Source organism: Cheilinus undulatus, linkage group 7 (assembly GCF_018320785.1).
Source record: "Cheilinus undulatus linkage group 7, ASM1832078v1, whole genome shotgun sequence".
Classification (NCBI taxonomy): domain Eukaryota; kingdom Metazoa; phylum Chordata; class Actinopteri; order Labriformes; family Labridae; genus Cheilinus; species Cheilinus undulatus.
Window position 1 is genome coordinate 29,450,900 of NC_054871.1, and position 19,980 is coordinate 29,470,879.

Below are 19,980 nucleotides of genomic sequence, written 5' to 3' on the forward strand. Positions count from 1 at the left end.
GGGGACACAAGGAGAGTGAGGGAGAGACATAGACTGTGGATAAGTAAAAATGAGCCAGCAGAATAGAGAGAAAGGGCTTATTGCTAGGAGAGAGAGTAGGGGGCGGTGAAGGAGAGGAATAGGAAAAGCTGTTTTCATTCACAGCTCTGTGCCTACAAAACCCAATCAGTGTCTGATTAGTACGTCACTGGCTACAAATATTTACCTTAAACCACTCACAGAGGGCCGAGCGGTGCAATTAGAGAGCAAAGGACAGAGATAAGCTCCCCGAGTGTATTTATGTGTGTGCGATTTGTGCACATCCTCTGACACTTAAAATAAATGAGGGTATTTTCCAGCTGCACGCATGTATTGTATGAATGTAAGGCACAGAAACATACTATGATTCTCTATTTGATAGATAAGACTATTTTAGAACGTTTCTAAAAATAATTAAATTTAAAATGAAACTACAGTCATTTAGTTAGATGTGTGATTGAATGTAATTGTTGTGAACAAAAAATGCCTAAAATGTAAACTTGTACACGATGCTTTATGCAGCATGGTATGCTTTAACCACCTGCAGGGAAGGTGGGGATCCCTGATCTCTGACTCTCTTACTTTTGGGGTGATGGGCTGAAGGGTCTGGGAACCCCTGTATCCTATCTTACCGAGGCAAATCAAGGCATATTGAGGCATATCATAGAATATCATAATGTATTGTATTATATCCCATTAAAGAGCATTAGAGGATAAAGTAGTACATTGCATCATAGCTTAATGTCGTTTTATAGAGTGTCACATCATGTGATGTCATATAGTATCGTATTGTATCATTTATCGTATTGCCTCGTATCATATCATATTGATCATATCATATCGTATCTAATTGTATCATATCATATTGTATCAATCATGTCCTATCATATCTTGCTGCATTGTATCGTACCACATCGATCATATCTTAACAATCATATTGTATCATATCATATATCGTATTGTATTGTATTGTACCATATCATAGTTAGCCATTGGTTCCCACATTTACCTGTCAGAGTTGACACATGAAGGTAATTAATATTGATTGCATCCACAGTCTGAGTAAAGTTTAGAATGAACTGTTTTTTACCTGAAGACAACAAAAAATTATTTCATGATCAAGTATTACTTCACTTTTTTCTTAGTTATCAATGGATTTTAGTCTCTTATTAAAAGAGAGCACAAAAGCTCATCATTTTATCGCAGAGGCTTAGGTCTGCGGTTTTCAACCTTATTTTGTCGAAGGCACACCTGAGATTAAGCCAAAATCTTATGGCACACTTTCCATATCAAAACCAAATAGCCCCTTTAAAATGTGCTACAATAACTTGAGTTGTTGTATCTAAGAAGTTTAAACCAGGCAATGTGGATTTTTTTCTTTTTTAAGAAAGCTGTATAAGCGATGAATAAACTCACCTAATAGGGTTTTAAGCAGAGATCAATTTTTAAATATTTAACGCAGACATACTCTGCAAAAATCAGTTTTTCAGGCTTTTCTAACACAAATATGTGTCCCTGTCTACAATCCCCTCAAGTACCAGAAAAATCCATTCCCTCTCCCCCTCTCTTTCTCCACCTTTCAGAAAATGTGTGCTGAAACAAGCTGTTCTCAGATTTACATCTAGTGACCTCACCAGGGGCCTAAGCACCAACCCCCAGGTTTGGTTGGCCCTCCCCCACTTGGAGGAAAGTTCTGCCCTCGTCTACTGATCCTCTCAGCTACCTGCTGAGATGCTGGATGGCTCAGTGGGTTACCCTGCTGACTATGGCCTGGGAGATTGGTGGTTTGAATCCCAGTCTAAACTTTTGGAAAAAAAAAAGTGTCTGTAATATTACAAGTGCTGCATCCATTTCCTGAGAGGGGTGTGGTCAGGGGCGGAGTCAGACAGCTAATGACCATTCAAAGTCACAGAAACAGCTTGTTCTGAGAAGGGCTGAAACTGAGGGGCTTTTAGACATGCAAAAATCCAATACTGGAGTGTTTTTTCAGTAATAAACTTCACAGGCATGTTTTGGGGACCTCTGAGAACAATATAAACTTGTCCTAAAAGGGTAAAATGTGTCCCCTTTAAGCTTTAATTCTTACTTTTAAAAAAGACAAGTATTTTTTTTCTAGGCCTCTTCATTACAACAGAGGAGTTAGGTTTATTTAGAGGGTTACCAACAATCACTCAAAAGAACTTTTTCAACACAAAACCCTTTTAACAATATTTTATAATATAAGGACAAACTACATGTCACCTTTCAAGCTAAAATTGATTAAGCATGCATATCCGTTATTTGTAGATTCCTATTACAACTGGAGTCTTCTGTGACTAAGCGTAAGGTGTACTGTTCAGCAGGTTCTCATCTGCTCCTATTCCCAAGGAGTCAAACCAGCATCAATTCAGAAAGGCACAAAGAACCAAAATAAGATAATAAAAGAAATTTTTAGTTGACAGCACTTATATATCAGAGGAGTGGGGCACCATTCCACACACATCCACATCCTTGCATACAGCCTCCCTCCCCCATACAGCCGACTGCTGGCTTGCTCAGCCGTAGTGGGACTCAGTGGCTGGCACAGCTGGCAGTGCCCGAGCACACTGGGCACCGTCTCCCTCAGCCTGTGCCAACACCCCAACCCACGTACATCACATTCAAATTCACCCAGCTTTATTGGCAAGATGAACATGGTCACTGTTGCTAGCATGTCATGCTGAGAGACCAAATACAGCGGTGATCTTTTCATAGGAAAGGTTCCCCCCTGTATAGAAAGTTCAAGAACGCTGTGGTGTCATGGTTGAAAGTGTGTGATGAGGAATGTGAGCTCAGATTCTCATGTCTCCTCTTTTTTTATTTTACAGCTTGATAAAGAGACATAGAACAATAATATCTTACTTTTTACCTCAAGCCTGTGGGTGAGCTACAGTTACTCAATGCAGCACTTCTTGTCATCTCAAGCATTTGAAAGAAAATAGCCAGGGGGCAGATGTTCCTACGATAGGATCCCCTCCCTCTGAAACAAGCTTTGTCTTTGTCAGAACAGTCAGACGTTGGCTCATTATCTAAAGAACATTTCCTCATGCAGATACACTGTTACACCATCAAGTCTGTGCCGGCTTATTGTGTGCGAATGTTATTGTTTCTTCTTCCAGTGTACCCACCACCCCCATCTACCCACCTGTCTCATCTATTTCTCCTCCACTTAGTCATTTACTACATTTCCTAAAATGCCTTTTGACAGCCTTCACACAGCAGGCGGAAGCTTGTTGCATTTATGCTACGGGTTAAACACGTGGGTGGAGAGAGCAGGAGTAATAGCAATACCTTGTAAAGTAAGAGCAGGAGAATGAGTTTTTTGTTAGGGGAGACAAATTGAAAATTGCAAAAGAAGAATGTCTTGCAATGCATTCTTGGTTCTGATTCTTTATCAGCTGACAGTTGTGCAAAAATACTGTGTCAAGGAAAAGTTGATTATTTACAGTAGATACCAAATACAATCTTTAAATTGTTGTTTAAATTTTGATGACCCATCAAAAGTTTCTCAGCATGATTCAGATTATCTACAATCAAATGCTTTTTGAAGAATATGACAAAAAACTTGCATTACAGTAAGAGAAATGGCTGGACTTGCACCTGAAAAAATGTTTTCAGCTCCGTTCACACATGTGCACATTCTGAGGATACTTATAACTAATGAACACACATTTTCTCTCTGTTGAGCTTTATTTAGTGTGTCAGATTTACTTTCTGTCATGCAAATATTTATCTAAATTATACCTACTTTACTCAGTTGTTGTGCAGTAAGAGTTTTATAAATGTACATGTGTATGCACATTTTTAAATATTTATTGCTATATTAATTTTGGTGATGGGCAGTAAATCAAGTTTCAATTTTGATTATCTTTTTAGCTTCCTACTGTTTGGTGAATGAAATTAAATTATTACCATGGCACCTTACGTGTTCCAGAGAAAGGAGCAGAAGATTATTGAGAGGCAGCTTTTGGTTTACAAAAGCTGGAAAACAACCTCAACCATGTGGTTTTAAAGAGTCGGTCCTGGAACAATGCAAAATAAGACAAGGTGGTGTAAAATAAATGCGTAATTATGCTTGATAATTGTGATCTCAATCTCAGTTGGAATAATCATGATTATTATTTTTGCAATGATTTAGCAGCCCTTATTAATAGTTATTTCCATTTTTCTGTACATTTTTTGGCTGACCGCTGAGGGCAGCCCTACACATGGCTCTGTGTCTGTGTGTGTCTGTCGGTAACTGAGTGAGTGATGCTTTTGTATAGGCCATATACTATAGGGTTGTGTTTGCTTGGACTGAACTCTGTCACTAATGGCTGCCTCCACTAACTAGGCTCGAGTTAACATCATTTATGTATGGCTCATCAATACAGAGTTGCTCTATGGGCGGAATTTACTTGTGCTGAAAGCCCTGTAATGGCTGCCTCCACTGCTCTAAGTACTCAGATATAGCTTTAGCTATGACAAAGAATAAAACAACCATGTAAGCTTTTCATGTTGGGAAAGATGTTGTTACTCCTCTGCTGAGCTGCTTTGGCATGACTATGTGATAATTGAGGGGGGAAAGGGTAACTTGTGTGAATGCTTGTAAACTAGCCGAACGTTAGCTAGGACTTAGCCAGAACAATACATTTCCTCATCACAGTTAGCACTGAAAGAAACAGAAAGCTTTCTGCGAAAGAAAACAAAGATGCTGCTCTTCTGCCCCCTGCTTTGGCATGACAGTGTCACAGTTACAGGGGAAGGGTTAGTTGTTTTTATATACAGCTAATTAGTTGTTGTGTTCCAGCTAACGGCTTGCAGGCCTGTCATTATCTTGGACTGTGCTGCAGCGGAGCTTCTGTCTGAACCAGACAATGTGACTGAATCCAAACAAGCGCAGAGAGCAACACTGAAAGCTTTTTGTGACAGAAAAAATGTTCTCTCCACTCCCGGTCTGATTCAGCATAGCTTTCTACGACCTCGACCGCTGTTGGGAGCACGCTGATGAAGAATTAGTATGTGGCTACCACAAAGGGTTAATGGGGAGCCCACATGATCTCATCTAATAAAGAATCCAAGACATATCAGAGTGATCAGAACAGCTCATTTCGAAGATAACACCCACATCTAGCTAACTGAACCAATGAACTGGGGAGTTATGGCCATATAGCGGAGAATGATGAGGAAATGTTCAATAATGTAATAGGCGAAGCTAGCGGACTGCTGCTGCTAGGATAACAGTAGCCTCATTTTAAAGCATTCAAACTCTTCAATTGTCTCCAAAAACAGTGATCAGAGGGCATCATCAGATGATCCTATGCAGTCATAGTGTAACACAGCAGTGTGTGGCTGATAAGTTATGAGTTTGGAGAGAAAAGTACTAATTGACGCCGCAGGCTATTAATAGCGTGGCTATTCACGTGTACCAACACGAAGTCTGCGGTGTCAGAGAGCTGTGTTTAAAGCCATTTCAAGTCAGCGTATGTGACAGTATGAAGCAGAGCTGGTATGAGGATCTGTACCGAAAACGTACCGAATCGTGACTTCAAAACCGAGGTACGTACCGAACCAAATTTTTTCGGTACCGTTACACCCCTAGATCAAACACATCCACTGTGGTCAGAAAAACTGAGGGAGCTGTACCTGAGGGTGGACATTAAAGGGAAACAGTAGGCCCTGAGGAAAACACAGGAGATCCACGGGCAGGTAATGACGGTCTCCACAGGTGTTATGGCTGCTGCTATTTGGCATAAAGGTAGCTGCAGGAAAACCCAAAAACAGTTCAGATCCCAGTGTTGCGCCGTAATCAGGTGTACAAAATCACAATCCATACCGGTCCAGCTAATAATGGCCACTTACGGGGCACTGATCAGAGGAGGCACCATGGAGAAATGGAGCATTGAAAAGTTGAAGACTGGGACTGCTGCCCAGCAAAAAGAGTGCAGGAGGAGATGACGTCACTAGTCTCACCGACGCCCTCTGGGCACGTAAACTACTAACAATCATGAAAAAATCACTCTGCTAGAACACACACTTCAGTCAGGCATTTCAACAAGCATCTCAGATAGCTGCAGTCAGCCATATACTAGGTTTTTACCTAGTCATGTTAATCATTACAGAGACACTATGTCTGCATGGCATTTAGGTGTATTTTCTGGTGTTTTGCTTAAAAAAAGCAATGTTGATGTTCCACAGAGACAGCAACTCTAGCTGCTGTCAGTTTTCCTTAATTTTGCAGAAAGAGATCAAAACTCATAAAGGAGATTCTGAAATCAAAGACATAATTGTACCATTGTTGTTCCACATTTTCCAAAATACTAAACCCTGTTTGACTTTGTGCCTTTGCCAAGGTGCTTAGATTACTCTGCCAGTCATGATTGTGCTTCCTGTTGCTCCTCTGCTCTCTCTGATTAGGTACAAAAAAACAAACATATTTTGTTTTTTTAAAGTCCCTGTGAAATGAAGTCCAAACTTTGTGTCTTAACATGCTAGATATGTTGGAATAAGGTTGCTGTAAACATGTGTAAACACTGAGATCTACGTATGTGTGACCACTGGAAAGTTGTTCACATCTTTCCAGGCTTGGTTTTATTTGAGCAGCACAAGCATCTGACCCCATGACATCATCAGTCTTGATGGGAAATAACCCCGCCCCCCTTACGCTATAATGCTATGAAATCACCAAGCAGTTCACCTCAGTACAGTCTGTTGTTAGCTAATGTCACTGCCTTCATGTTAACAGCCAGTTACATGCTGTGGGTTTTTTTTTTTTTTATTGCGAGGTAAATTTCCCAAATTTATCAGCCACACTGGCCTACGGGTCATTAAAAGTATCATAACAGAGAGATTTGTGCCAGAAAACAGTACATTTAATCCCTAACTTCTGTTTTTCTGCTCTGGCACAGAGCCAGGCAGCTGCGCTGATTGTATTTCTTGTGAGTGGGCGTGGCTTCAGCCCATTCAAAAGACATGCCCACACCATCCTATAGCAGATTTGAAGCTTAATTTTATAAACATAGAGATTTTTTTCAGGACTGAAATTTGGCCTTGTGGTTCATATTACAGTGGCCTTTCATACAACAAACCTTCAATATAGTAGCAGTGATTACTGTAGCAGTGAAGTTGATGGAAAGACAGCAGGAGACCAATGGAGGTGAGAGGCGGACAGCTCACCTAATGTATTATAGCTAGCAGAGGTGCAAACTCTTAAAAACAGATGTTGGCTGCATGTTGTGGACCTTGGTGAATCGTCATGCAGGAAGACAGTTTCAGCATTTTTCCCCCTGAGAGAGGCCAAAAATCAGACTGTGACTTACATATTAATGTGATTTATAATCCCTGTTTTACAGATTTTTTGGTAGACTTTGTTTGATTTGACCATTCAAAAAACTGAATGCAGGCATCATCGTTTTTTGACCAATAATAAATCTTGAGATTTATTGATATTAGTGTGTAAATGTTACCTTATAAAAATCATTATGGAGAAGCAAACCTGTGAGATTGTATAAATGTTTTGCTGGTTGAGATTATCATTCTGTCAGTGATCTGACAAGATGACAAGTGTGAGCATGCTGTTGGTGTGTGCGTGTGTGTTACTGTGTCCCTTAAGCTCTGACAGACTAATATGCCTCACAGCCTTTGGAACAGTCTGTCCTTTTCCTCCATCTTTTCATGTCTTCTACTGTCTTCTCCTCTAGCCTTCATTTTAAATCTCTATCTTCCATCTTCTTTATTTTTGTCTGGTTGGGAGAATAATAAAGCAGATTGTTACTCTTCTAAATGAAAAGCCTTTTTGTTGTTCTCTTCCCTTATTTTACCTCTGTTTCTCTTAAAACCTCTCTTTATCTCTCTCTCTCTCAGTCCACATGCCAGTTGGCAGCCGATCTGCCCTCAGGTGTTTATTGACCAGCCCTCTTTCCTTCTCTGTATCTACTCATCCATTCATCCCTCCATCCGTTCATCCCTCTATCCGGCCGTTCTCTGCCAGTATACTCCCTGGTGGCTTCGCTTTGGCAGGGCTGTGGAAAGAGACTGTGCCGTGTTGTTGTTTCTGACACCTGGCCCAGCTCACTTTCCCTCTATTGTCGACCCATTGGCTGATTGGCATCTTGCACTGCCTCTCAGCCAAGACATTCATGTGTATGGAGTTGGTGGGGTGATAGTGTGTATTGCAGAAGTTGATCAACAACATTATGAAACAAGTGCAAAGTAGCCCATATTTGATTTTGTGGTTAAAATCCTGTAATTTGAAAATTGTGAAAATAAAAATGAATCCAGATTTGTCTCAGATATTTAGGGGGAAGTCCTTTGAGCATTAACTACCTTTGCAGCTGTGTATTAGATTCCTCTTTGTGTAACAGGCAGTGAAGAACCCAAAACATTCCCCCTGACAATCCCTGTCTTAGCCAGGTCTCTTTAAAGAATGATACCTCGATTCTCAGTGACAACTTTTGTCTATATAAATGTTGAAAAAAGTAAATAGATAAAATATACAACTTTATTCAACAATATTAAAATACTACATGTGGCCTAAGTCATCAAATAATCTGACAGGATCAGAATTGTAATTGGTCACATGGAGAAAATCAGTTTACTCGATCAAGTCACAGATATGTCTTGTGCTGTAACATAGAAAAGAGATTCTGTTAAGTGGTTTCTGTGTTAAAGAAACTAGGTGGTAAATTTTCTCTGCAGAGAGAAAAAAGGAACCATACTTAAAGCTTTTGCTGATGATGAACATTGGTAAGCTATTTTTCCGACAGGTTTTAAAAGCTCAGCTCTACATCACATCTTTTATTAGCCTGATAAATAGCAGGTTTGTTCAGTTCTATGATAATAGCCCTTGAAATGAACTTAGATGCGGTAAACTTATTCCCATTTGTGAGTTGCTTTGGTAAAACCATCTAAAAATAGAGCTACATCTTTTTCAAACTGCACTCAAAGCTTCTTTGTCCTCTGGATGCCTTTAATGTTTTGAACCAAAAGTTTTCTTTCTTTCTTTCTTTCTTGATTAGAATTATACCAAATTAGGGCTCTTTACTGATGAGAAAATATTTCATAGTTCAAACACTTTTTACTTAAGTTGATGCGAACAGGACAACTAATAAATTAATGAAAGGGAACCTGCTTAAGCCAACTGGGTTGTGCGGCCACTATTGGTATTTTGAAATAGTATATGGAATGAATGTTTTGCTTTGTCTTAAGTAAGAAAGCTTACAGCTCTAAGAGGAACTGAAAAGTTGGAATTGCAGGACAGCTTAGTATATGACATGAAACAGTAAGATAAGTAACATTAACAATATGAAACAAGAAATGTTGCTGACAGTAACAAACATATCTATAATTGCTATACAATCATGTAATGATACAGTGTGATAAAATGCCCTTAAGAAGTTAAAAATAGAAGAATTTTTTATGTTTTCATTGCAGTTGGCTTCAATTTTTACTCTTACTGTACTTTTGCAGGACAACTCATAATGTCATATGACAGTATGACACAATACGATACAATATACAATGATGTGATGCTACAATGTGATGCTACGATGTGATGCTACAATGTGATGCTACAATGTGATGCTACGTTGTGATGCTACGATGGGATGGCCATGGTGTGATGGGTTACGATGTGATGTGCTACAATGTGATGCAGTACGATGTGATGTCTACATTGTGACGTGCTACGTTGTGATGTGCTATGTTACGATGCACTACGATGTGATGCGCTACTATTTGATTAGCTAAGATATGATGAGCTACGATGTGATGAGCTATGATATGATGTGGTATAATCAACTTAGGCCAGTAACACACTACAGGATGTTAACCCCGATTTTGGGCAAAATTTGCATTCCCCGACGATTGTGGGGGCGTATCCAGAGCAGAGGCTTGTCGCAAATCAATCGGTCAAACTTTATTTATATCGCACTTTTCATACAAGAAAATGTAGCACAAAGTGCTTTACACAGAGACGGATAAATTAAAAGAAGATAAAAGGCGGTATGACCCAAACCCACTCTGCCCGACCCCCTAACACAACCCCCACACACACACACAAACACACACCCACACACACACCCACACACCCACACACACACACACACAATCCATTCACAGTATTGGCAAAAAAATGCATCATAAATAAGACATTAGTAGAACAGGAAAAAATGACTGTCTGAATAATCCTCGTGTGTGTGGTGTCAATACAATTGTTTTACTGCTCCAAATTGTGTCGTAGCCTCCAAAATCCCGAATCATAAATATCAAACACGTTTGATATTTATGATTCTAGGTCATAGTTCCTGTGATGAAGTACCCACAACAACCAATGAGAGCGAGGAGACAAGGTAATGTCACCAGCCGGATCATATGTACTTTCACCGCTCACAACCATAAACACAGCTTTGACTTAATTCCAGGCAGGATTTCATCCCGAGTCTTTCCTGTTTTATGATTTTTATTTCACCTGTAACACATGCCAGGGCAGCCTGTTGTGGAGGGACAGCAAGAGGATATCGACAGACATCTGTGTTTGTTTTTTTCAGAAGTCACGTGATCACTGGGGGCGTTGGCAGGTCGGAAGGTGTGTGGTTGCCAGTGATCTGACAGTCTGCCTGAGTCGTCTAATGTGTACGTTCAGAGGATCAAAGATGAAAAATCTTTTGAAATTGTCCTCATGTCTGTGGTCTCCCATGGTTTTAAGATCATTTCAGATTTGAAAAATCGTCTAGTGTGTGGCCGGCCTTAGTGATGACATGCGATGCCTCACGTTGAGATGCCTCATGATGCAATGCACTGCGATATGATATGCCAAGATGTGAAGCCCCATGGTGTGATACGGCACAATGTGATGCGCCAAGATGCTTGCTATGATGTAATGCACTACGATGCTACAGGATATAATGCAGCCTAATTAGATGCAATGTGCTACATGCGCTGTGATGCAGTGTCTATGATGCGATGCAATGTAATGCACTACAATGCAGGGCGCTACGATGCAATATGCAACAATGAGATGCACTATGATGCAGTGCGCTATGGTTAAATGCGCGATGAGGCAGTGTGCTACAGCTATCATTTGGTTATAGTTTTAATGCTTATCAGTCTTTAGCTGGGCAACTCTTGATTTAATATGATACTATACAGTCAACACTATTCCACACAACACGATACAACACGACATGGCATGATACAGAATGACTTATTCTGCCGCTGCCTTCTTGAATATTTATTTTTTATTTTTTCCTCAAACAAGGGTACACTGACACATTTATGATGTCATAAGTTTGTATCTGTCCTTGAAACTGAGCTGTAAGTCTGGTGAGTTTTTGAGTCATGATGAGATATGCTTTAACTATCAGTATCATGGTATGTAAATGCCCTGCCAGTCATTACACTATGCTCCATTGCCCCTCTGTCTGTTTTTCTCGCTTTTCCTTGTATCTCCGAGTGTCAGAAACATGCAGAGAGGAAGATATAGCCAGAGAGATAAAGGTAGAGAGAGGAAAAATGAAAAGTGCATAAATGTAGTAAGGCAGTGGTAATGTGTGGCAGCAAAGTAACAAAGACAAAACAGAAGAGAGCAACTGATGTAAGAGGGAGAAAAAGGGCTGTGGAGAGAAAAGAGGGAGGATGAATTAAAATGGGGAGAAAGGAAATAATGTAGAAAAAATAGAAAGATGGGAGAAAATGAGACAAAGCGAGCCGGGGATGAGAGAGAGAAAGAGAGAGCGAAGGGAGGAAGAGGATGAATAGGGTAATAATGGCTCAGTGTGAGAGCTGTTGTAGAAAAAGAGAGAACGGCTGAGTGAAGAAGAGAACAAAATGAGGCTGAGGGCACTCAGACAGATAGAATTAGACACACCGCAGAGGTTCAGTGTGTGTTTGTGTACGTGTGTCACACAGAGAGTGTGTGATTATGTGTTTGTATTGTGTTGCCGGGGGGCTGTAGGGTGGATGTGGCACCAGGATTTCAACATGTGCATGTGTGTTTGTGTGCATAGGTGTGTGTAAGACGAGGATTTTTATGTTTAGAGAAGTTTTCGGAAATAGACAAATGAAATAGCAGTAAAAAGCCAACTGAGAGCTTCAGAGAGAATATTGTAGAGGTGTAATGCTTGAGAGTGTGGGTTTTCTTTGCTCATATGTTCGTTAGAGAGACAGAAGTGTATGTGAGGCTGAGCTTTTGTAAATGATGGTGCTAAAAGACCAGATGCTCTAATGCTGCCTCCATCTTTTCATGTTTTTCTTCTCCCAGTCCTTTGAGTTGTCACTGACACACCTCCATACTCATTAGAATGGTGTTTTAATGCAGCAGAGGCTTAATGTGCTGTAAAGGTGCATCATAAGGTGCTCTTATTATCTCACAGTACAGGAAATGATCATATATTCTTCCTCTCTCCTTCTGTCTCTTCTCCCCTTTTTTTTTTATCCCAGGCGGAGATTGTCAAGCGTCTCAGTGCCATCTGCGCTCAGATCATCCCTTTCCTCTCTCAAGAGGTGAGTGTCAACGCTGCCAGACATACTTACACAAATATGCACACACACACAAACAGGAGACAATTATTCATACCCTAGGCTTGTAACATACTTTCTTTGCATTCTGAACAAAACAAAACAGAATATATACTGTAAAGGATGCATGATATTATCAGCATGATATCAGTTACAACAGATTTTAGCTGAAAAAGTAAATTATCCATTATCCATATCGGCAGATATGAACATTTCTGCCAATATTCAAAATGATATTTTAGCTATAAAAATCTGCTTATATTAGTTTTAATTTAAGTTTGTCTTATGGACAAAAATTTGTTAATTTGTTTATCCTCAAACTATAAATTTTGTTTTAAGGACTGAAGTTTAAGGTCTGAAATACATTTAAACATTGGTATCGATGTCAATGTCAAGTAAAGATCAATTTATTAATATAGTTATATAGGATATCAACAGAAATCCAACATGTTGCATCCCTAGATATTGTTTCACAAGAAACTAGTTAAAAAGGATTTTTCCCATTCAAATTCAGGTAGTATTTTTATAAATTAGATCAAATATTTAATCCCTGATATCTTATTCTCTATAAGTAAACCTTCTTAAATGCACAGTTATGCAATCTTGTTCCTAGGAACTCTTGGCCAAAACAATGACAAAGACGACAGTTGAGATGTGCTGCTAAGCTCCTCCCTCCTCTGCTGCTTACGTCATGTTTACAATTTAGCCCTCTGTTCCAGAAAAACAGCCCCCTATACAGCATATTTACTGAACAGTTAAGCAACATTTTCATGAATTTCACATAAATGGGAAGAAAAGCTGTTAAAATTGTCCTTCTTTGTTAAGGCTACAAGCTACTCACAGAGCATTCTGAGACTAGTCTCAGCATGAACAAGGAAGTGCAATATTTTCTCCCTCACTATGTGAAATTCATCTATGAAACTAAAACGTTGGTTTGCTGTTTGGTAAATGTACTATATGGAGAGCTGTTTTTGTTGTTCCAATCAAGAAGTAAGCCACAGAAGGAACAGCCTGTCTGGTCTCTACTTCTGGAAACACCTAAAGGGCCACTGTAGCAAGACCTGTGAGAAGTGTAAAAATTAGGAATTTCTCTGGCTATGAAAATTGTTGATAATATTAAAGGTAATTGAAGAACTCAAATAAAAGTCTTTATAATAGACTGGTCATGTATGTGAAAAAAAAAAAATCTACCTATTGTATAGGGTTGGGCGATTACGGCAAAAAATAAAATCGTGTTTGAGTTTTACACGAACTGGATGGGGATGAACACATGACTAGTACTTCTTCTCTTAGGTTTACAGTAGGCTACAAGCCTTGCAACATCTGGATACCTATCACATGACTGCACAGCCAGAAGTTGTTTTAAGGGGGTGGTACATTAGTAGAGAGAGAATTACAAGGGGAAAAATTGAAATGATTGCCACAGCAGGTTTATGTTGGTTATAAGTTCTAAATGTCGGTTCCAATTATGTTTCATTTAATTGCCCAGCTCTACTATTGTACCTGTAAAGCATTGCTTTTACTTGTAACAGAGTGTCACCTAACTGCATTGTTGTAATGCATATTAACTTTAACTCATACAGTACTCTGCATACGTTTTAGGCATGTTTGAATCAAAAAACTGAGGCTGCGGTAAGGCGTAGCTGCCATAGGACACCATCAGGTGGGAAGTAGGTTTGACACAACACTGGTTCTGCTCTGGATGTCTTTGCATGTTACCAGAGGGCTGGAAAAATATTGTGTCAAAAAAATAAGTCCACATCTTTAGGGCACAGAAAGAGGTGGATGTGGTGGGTAAGCAGAGCCCAGGATACAGTCTGGGCAGGTATTAGGGTTACATGAGCCCCTTGTTGTGCTGTGGATGTCCCAAGGACCCGAAAATAGCTGGCGGTCTCTGAGGGTAATACCGGGGTGAAAAGGCCAGACAAACACCATTGAGCCTTGGCTGCCAAGAGACACACGTGTCGATATTTGGGTTGTGTCACATTAGTTACCCATGACATTCACCTAATTGTGCATTTTTATGATAACAAGCTTTCAACTGATGCTTCTCTATGTTCAAAAGGTAAATCAGTTAGCAAATATTCTTATCTAACCCCCTTTTTGCCAAATCTGTCTTCTTTATAGACACATTTTAATGATCATTTCAAAGAAAAGATCAAAACAAGCATTTAATGCAGGTAATTACTGCGCATACTTACTACTATTTGAATCTTGCTGAGTGGGCTGGATAAAAAACGTTTTTAATACTGTAAAATTAATGAATTCATTTTCACTTGATTAAATATTTGCCAATAATAAAATAGGGGTGAAAAGGTAAGGGAATTGTTTTTTTCTGGAAACTGCTAAAAATGCCCATTTATTGTCATGAAACTCATGCATATTCAGCATATTTTAGGCAGAAATATTGTCAATATAGTTAACGTGGTATGGGTATAAAGATCAGTTGGATTTTGTGGAAGAATTAAAATTTTTTATATCCCACAGCTGTGTGAGCTACATGTAAATCATATGTGCACATGTTTTTGTACCAGCTTAAAAACAAAGTTCCCAGTGTCAGCAAAATTATAGACCTTCTATTAAAACATAACAACAAACCATACACGGTTTAGTAAAGAGGGCTGGCTAGCTGTATGAGGACTTATGATTTTGTTTTCAAACATTTGGATCCAATTCACATTGAATTACTGCTTTAAAACAAGCATTTTCACTCTTTTCATTTGGAAGCATTTTCACTCTTTTCATTTGGAAGCATTATAACATTTGTACTCTTGTGCCTTTTGTTCATCCCTGCTCAATACGGCCTTAATAAGCAAGGAAAGAAGAGTCATTGAAGTGAACGTATTTCTGTTGTAAATTTGTGTAGGGGTGTGTACATGTGTGTTACTCCAGTGTGCAGTGGTTGCTTTGTGTGTGTAAACTGGTGCACACATACTTCTTTTTGTGTGAGCGTGCACTGATGAGTTTGTTCCCTGGAGACAGGACGGTCGCTGCTCTGTCAGTTTGATCAATATTGACACTGTGAGTGTGTATGTGTGTGTGTGTGTGTGTAATCCTTTTGCACACTTGCATATTTGTGTTTGTGTGACTAATAACGTTGGGATTTTGTGCAAATAGATCTGAGGTTTTATTCAGTGTGTCTTTGAGCATGTGTGTGGCAGTGTGTGTCTTTGTGTGTGTATTACAGTGTTGTAGGGCTGGGCAGAATATCATGTTTTTAAAATGTTGATGAAAAGATGTATAATATGCTTAATGACTATAAGATAATCTACGGGAAACATCTAATTAAATGGGAAATATTTATACACTGTATTTTACCATATTCAAGTACATTTTTTTTGTTAATATCATGATTTTTTATTGAGAACCAGATGTTTTTTAAAATATCATTTTCATGTAAATATGGACATTTTGCAGTTGGTTGTTAATAAAACTGTCTGTGGGACATTTATCTCAGTTTGGCTCACTGACTTTTCTTTTTAAATTATTTCAGAAAAAAAAAATACAAAGATGCATATTGTGTATCCCCATTTGACTAAAAGAATATTAAGATAGGAATAGTAGTACTTATTGCCCAGCTCTGCTGTGTTGTTAGTGTGTGCTTTGTCTACAGTAAGTGAATTTAGTAACATAACTCACTACAGTGAACAGCAGAAATCTAGTAAATAAGATGCACCTTTTGCAGTTCAGGCAGGTGAGGCTGGACGTAAGAGACTGTTTGATATCATATTCAAAAGGTCTACAGAAGTGACTTCCTACTAAAGACATATACTGTGTGTAAATGTTCTGTACAGGCAGAGTTGATGTATTTTAACACCTTCTCTCAAGGTTTGTCCATGTTATAGTTCCTGCTGTGTCTCTGCATTCAACATAATTGTAAAGTATTTTTTTTGCATGTTAAATTGTAACATACAGTATGGCTGATTTAACAGTGCAGCTGTTCTTTTTCCTTATACTTTATATTGCTTTCACATTAAATGTTTGTTTTTATGCTCTTTTTCTGCGTGTGTGTGTGTGTGTAGCACCAGCAACAGGTGGTCCAAGCAGTGGAGAGGGCCAAGCAGGTGACCATGGCTGAACTCAATGCCATTATCGGGGTGAGTCACCTCATCCACTGTGACGGCACAAACACAGGCACCTACATTTAGACACATTTGCACAATTCTGACACACTGATGAGTCAGATATTAAAATTGTCTCTAGTTTTTAAATATGCAGTGTGATGTAGTTTGCAAATCTGTGAAGCTGTGGGGTGAGCTGATCACAGAAACAAAACATAAGGTGTTTTATATCTGTTTCACATGTGATGATGATATTATATTAGATGTAGATTAAGTCAGGAAGGTATTGTTTTACTATTGGTGCTGGTAACTTTAAAATTATACAAGGAACTCACACAGTAAATGTTTTATATATAACTAAATTAAATTGGGCCTTTGAGTGACTATTGTTGAACTTTTTCTTTCACCTTGTATTTTCTCTTAGAGAGCCAACCTGTTGTAAACAGATGTTGATTAGCATCCCTTGCTGTGGGGCCGATTACTGTTATGTAAAGCTTGATGAATAAGTTTTGGCAGCACTCTGATTTGATATTTCTCCCAGACACTGATACCAATTTTGAGGATGCAACTGCATATATTAGGATGTCATGAGTCACTACTCCTAGTTATAACTGTGGAGAAACAATTTATAAAGCACCTTGCTGTCACTTTAAATGAGAAAATTAAAATATGAAGATATTAGTAACATTTTAATGTCACTAAAACTCAAAATGACCAGGAAAGTCTTCAGGACAGTTCTCTGGATCACATGCAAACACTCAAGCTCATTCACATACAGTACTTCTTTACACTAAAACAAATGTACACTATTTTATTCCAGTATCCCCACTGTGTGACTAATGCCAGAGCAAATATGCCAATTTCCCCCACTGTTATGTAGATTTGGCATTTCCCTCTTCAGTACATTGACATTCATAACCTCCTTTGGAGTCACGTAAGCTGAAGTCCAAGGGGTGTTAGTTAAATTAGGGAATTGTTTTATTCTTATATTGCAAGGGTTAGTAAAGTAAAGTAAAAAGATAAGCCCTCCAAGCATCCTTGAATTATCAGGTTCACAAGCGAGGGATGAATGTAAGGCCCAATAACTTTGACCTATGACCTTCAAAATCGAATCAGTTCGTTCTTCAGTCTTAGTGGACATTTGTGCTAATATTGAAAAAAAAAACAGTATTCTTGAGCTATCAGATAAAAAGAAAGATTTGCACATAGGGCCCACTGATCTTGACCTTTGACCTGTGTTCTCCAAAATCTAATCAGTTCATTTTTGAGTCAGAGTAGATACTTTTGCTAGGTTTGAAGGAAGTCCCTAAAAGTGTTCTTGAGATATCGCATAAACAAACAAGGGATGAACATGAAACCCTTTGACCCTGACCTTTGACCTTTAATCTCCAAAAATTTAATCAGTCCATCCTTGAGTCACGTTGGACTTTGGGCAGATCCACTTTTTTCCAGTTCCAAAAACAGGATTTCTTATTCAAAGACCAAAACCTATTTTAAAATGCAAAACACTTAGTATTATTTTTCAAATAAATGTATATAAACCTTGTGGTGGCTTCACATAGAAACAGGTAGCAGCAACAAATGTAATTCTTTCAAACTAAATATTTAAATCAGCAGTGCATTGTAGAAACAGCAGCAACAATTGTAGACAACCAACAGCACCACAGGCCTACTGGAGCAAACTGAATATTTAAAATACAAGTGTATCACTGTATAAAAAGTAGAAATGTAGAAATATCTAAAAAGGAATAAAACAAAATTCTTTAAATAGGTTTTAAAAAACGATTTAACGAAACATGGCATATCTGGGGACTTTTGCAGCAGGATGCAACAATTATGAAGTTTTAAAACTAAAATTGACATTAAGGGAGAGCTGCACTCTGATCAGAGGCATTTTCAAAGTTTGAGAGGATCATATTTCTTGTGAGTGGGCCCCCCGAGTTAAAACAGCAGTTATGAGTCACTGCAGCTCATATTAAAGTCACATACAGGATGACAGTATGATCGTTTCATGTTGCTGTTAATACAAACATTAAACTTAGAAAGGGGAGAAAACACCTTTTACTTCATTACTGCGCTTCACATTAGTCACAAACGGCTGATGTTTGGGTTGTTATCAGACTGATCTTTTGTGTGATAGTGAAATATAATGACGAATGGACTCAGAATGAGCTGTTTGTATCATAACACTCTGCTTTGCTTGCCACAGCAACAGGAATTTGGATCAGTGACATGCATCAGCACCATCAGTCCGATGTCAAATTTAAAAAAAAACGTTTGACCTGATACGGATGTTGGATTAGACCTGGCCCATCTCTATTTTGTACCAAATTCAAAGAAAATCACTCCTCCTGGATATTGCATTCGCATGAATATCCTGGACAGATAGACAACCTTAAAACATAATGCCTCTGTCTCTGGCTGTCTCTGGCATAGCTGCTTAAATTGTTAGGGAGGAGAAGTAAATCAGGGATTTTTGATTGTTTTCAGTACTATTTATTCTTGTCAGGTTATAATTTATAAGTGCTTTTTAAGTGTAGTGACCTTTCTATTCTTTATTCTTCAACATCAAGGGTTCTGTTTTTAAAGGCCTCTACCTTTTCTTTAGAGCTGCACTGCCATCAACACCGATACCTTGTTTAATAATGTATGATCCCTCAACTTAGAGCAGGAGTTTCTTGCCTTCACATGTATGTGTTTATTTGAACACGCACACAGAGACACAGTGATAGTGTTGAGTGCTGGAATAGACGGGGCTTCCCAGAGCTTGTCAGAGCACTGATCACATTACTGTCTACTTAGAGCCCTTTGTTCTTCACAGCACTACAAACACGGCTGTCTCTAAGGTGTGTGAGTATATGTGTATCCGACCACACCAGCCTCACAGAACAACACACAAAAAACACATCATAATGCTCCATTCAGGATAATAGCCTCTCTTTTTTGTCTGTGGCTACTCCTTTGCTCTACTCTCTTTCTCTATTCCCTTATTCTGCTCTTTCTCTTCTGATTTTTTCATTGTTTTGTAATCTTTAATCTTCTTCTTCCTCTTACTATGGCCCTGTCCTCATTTCTCCCTTTCCTTTTTTTTTTTAACTTTGTCTTATCTTTTTCTCTCTCCACTGCACTTTCCCTCCCTCTTCCTATGCTCATTTACCGTCTCTCCCTATCTTCCTCCTCCTGCTCATTTAATTCCCCTTCACTTTTCACTGCCTCCCTCTGTTCGTCCCAATCATTTACTCCACGACTCAAACATTTTCTTTCCTCTATTTTGCCCTCTCTCTGTGTTTTTCCTTGGCCTCTTTATGTCTCTTTCCCTCTGCTTTTCCTTCATAATAAATCTCATTCTTTGCCTTACTCTTTCTTTTTTTCCTTCTCTGTTTCCATC

At 38.8% G+C, this 19,980-nt stretch overlaps 1 protein-coding gene across 4 annotated transcripts in view; it reads left to right on the plus strand.

Moving 5' to 3' along the window:
• The window catches only part of tle2b (TLE family member 2, transcriptional corepressor b), a 137,783-nt gene that overhangs the window by 83,969 nt on the left and 33,834 nt on the right, over nt 1-19,980 (plus strand). For all 4 annotated transcript variants that reach the window (XM_041791146.1, XM_041791150.1, XM_041791147.1 and 1 more), the window contains 2 exons: nt 12,454-12,516; nt 16,554-16,628. In XM_041791146.1, coding sequence (XP_041647080.1) covers nt 12,454-12,516; nt 16,554-16,628 — 138 coding nt within the window. The remainder of the gene's footprint in view (nt 1-12,453; nt 12,517-16,553; nt 16,629-19,980) is intronic.